The sequence below is a fragment of the Empidonax traillii genome, unplaced genomic scaffold, assembly GCF_003031625.1.
Source record: "Empidonax traillii isolate 1590-97213 ecotype Southwest subspecies unplaced genomic scaffold, ASM303162v1 scaffold207:size1520225, whole genome shotgun sequence".
Lineage (NCBI taxonomy): Eukaryota > Metazoa > Chordata > Aves > Passeriformes > Tyrannidae > Empidonax > Empidonax traillii.
In genome coordinates this window covers 1,486,163-1,487,912 of record NW_020955400.1, presented here as the reverse complement: position 1 = coordinate 1,487,912, position 1,750 = coordinate 1,486,163, and the positions used below count along the sequence as shown (strand labels likewise).

Below are 1,750 nucleotides of genomic sequence, written 5' to 3'. Positions count from 1 at the left end.
ACTGGGGTGCATGTTCACTCCTAAGATGTACATCATTATAGCCAAGCCCGAGAGGAATGTCCGCAGTGCCTTCACCACCTCAGATGTGGTGCGTATGCATGTCGGGGATGGCAAGGCACCTTGCAAGTCCAACACTTTCCTCAACATATTCCGGAGAAAGAAGCCAGGGGCTGGAAATCCAAAGTAAGTAGATTGACTGCAGGTACACATCTGTCTGTTTATGTCCCTCTCTTTGCTGTTCTCTCTTGATTGACCGTAGTATGCTGAATAGTAAGGTATGTAACAGTTTTTTATCTCATGTAGCAGAAAAGGTGGAAATGACCCTTCAGGTCTAAGCCTCAGATGGATATTGACATGTTGCTTACTACCTTCTCTCCTGCTCTAAAGGCAACCCTGTACACAACAACCCCTACCACTGGAGCAGGTCAGGCAGTGGCAGAGTAACCAAGCTCCATTTGCAGCTTCTCCCATCTCTCTGTGCACGTGACAGGGACTTTATGCCTTGACGGGAAGTTGCTCTGCATTATGTTCAAACTGAGGTTCTATTGTAGCCTTTCGGAATAGGGGAAAAGAAATCTTTGTCTGAGGAGTGGTTGTAAATCATGTGTACTTGTCTAAGGCCACTGGAATGTGTGTGTGAAAGCTGGGTATGGAACGTTAGTTTTTAAGGTAGTGTTTTATGACAGTTCTCATGATCATGATTCAAAAGCACCATCCATACTATCACTATTTTCTAATTAATATTCAGAATTGCGACCTCTTACAGTCTTGATCAACGTTATGGTAAATTTCTCAATGTTCTCAAAACCGGCATTGGTGTGAAAGTTGCAGAAGTCAACTGATGATGAAAATGAACTTGCATCCACATCTACTGAACCTGTTATTTTCTTTGCTAATAATTAAAAGCAATCCAGATACAGCACAGGGGGAGAGAGAACTGTTAATTCAAGCAGCATGTCCCTGTGAGAAGCTGTCTGAAAATTTACATTCTTTATTATCTTATTCCTTTTTAATCTTTAAAGAAACACCATAGGGCCAAATATGAGCTTAGACTATTTTTGTCCCAATTAAAAAAATATCAAAATAATAGAGCAACATTTCTGAGCTTCCAAATAAAATTAAAATTCAGTTAATTTCCAGTTTTATGGGATCTACTGGTTTCTCTGAGTCACTTGAGTTGATTTTTATTCAGTTTACATAAGAACCATTTTCATCTGTCCTGGTGATGAACGTAATACTCTAGAAAAGCCATGACATGATCAATTTTGCCTTTATGCTACTTCAATTTTTTTTTTTTTTTTTTGCTAGACAGGAGGTAGGAAGAGAAGGAAATTGATACATAACTGACCCAAATATACAGCTCAGTGTGCCATGGGGGGCACAATAAGACTGCCAGCTCCTGAGCTAAAAAGAAGGACCAGAGAGTGACAAGCAGCCCTGGGAGCCTTCCCCTTCAGGGAGATGGCCAAAAATCTTTGTAGCTCAAGAGCTTGAATTCCATGCAAATAGAAAGATGGAGCCTGATCTACCTTTCTCTCACTCTGTGGTAGTTGGATGGGGACTCAGATGTCTGCTAGAAACTAGTGTGGTGTCTCTGCAGTGTCATCTCTTGATAACATAGTTTGGTCTCTGGATAACAGTTGGATGATGTCTGTCAAAAAAAAAAAAAAAGACTTTGGAGTATTTTAGATCATGAGAAAAATAGTAACTAATTCTTTGTTGTGCTTACTGTTCTTCTGCTTTTAGAAAA

General features: G+C 40.1%; 1 protein-coding gene across 1 annotated transcript in view; it reads left to right on the top strand.

The window, feature by feature from the left end:
* The window catches only part of GRM1 (glutamate metabotropic receptor 1), a 45,989-nt gene that overhangs the window by 16,294 nt on the left and 27,945 nt on the right, over positions 1-1,750 (top strand). The window contains exon 5 of the mRNA XM_027887370.1: positions 26-183. Within this exon, the coding sequence (XP_027743171.1) occupies positions 26-183 (158 nt within the window). The remainder of the gene's footprint in view (positions 1-25; positions 184-1,750) is intronic.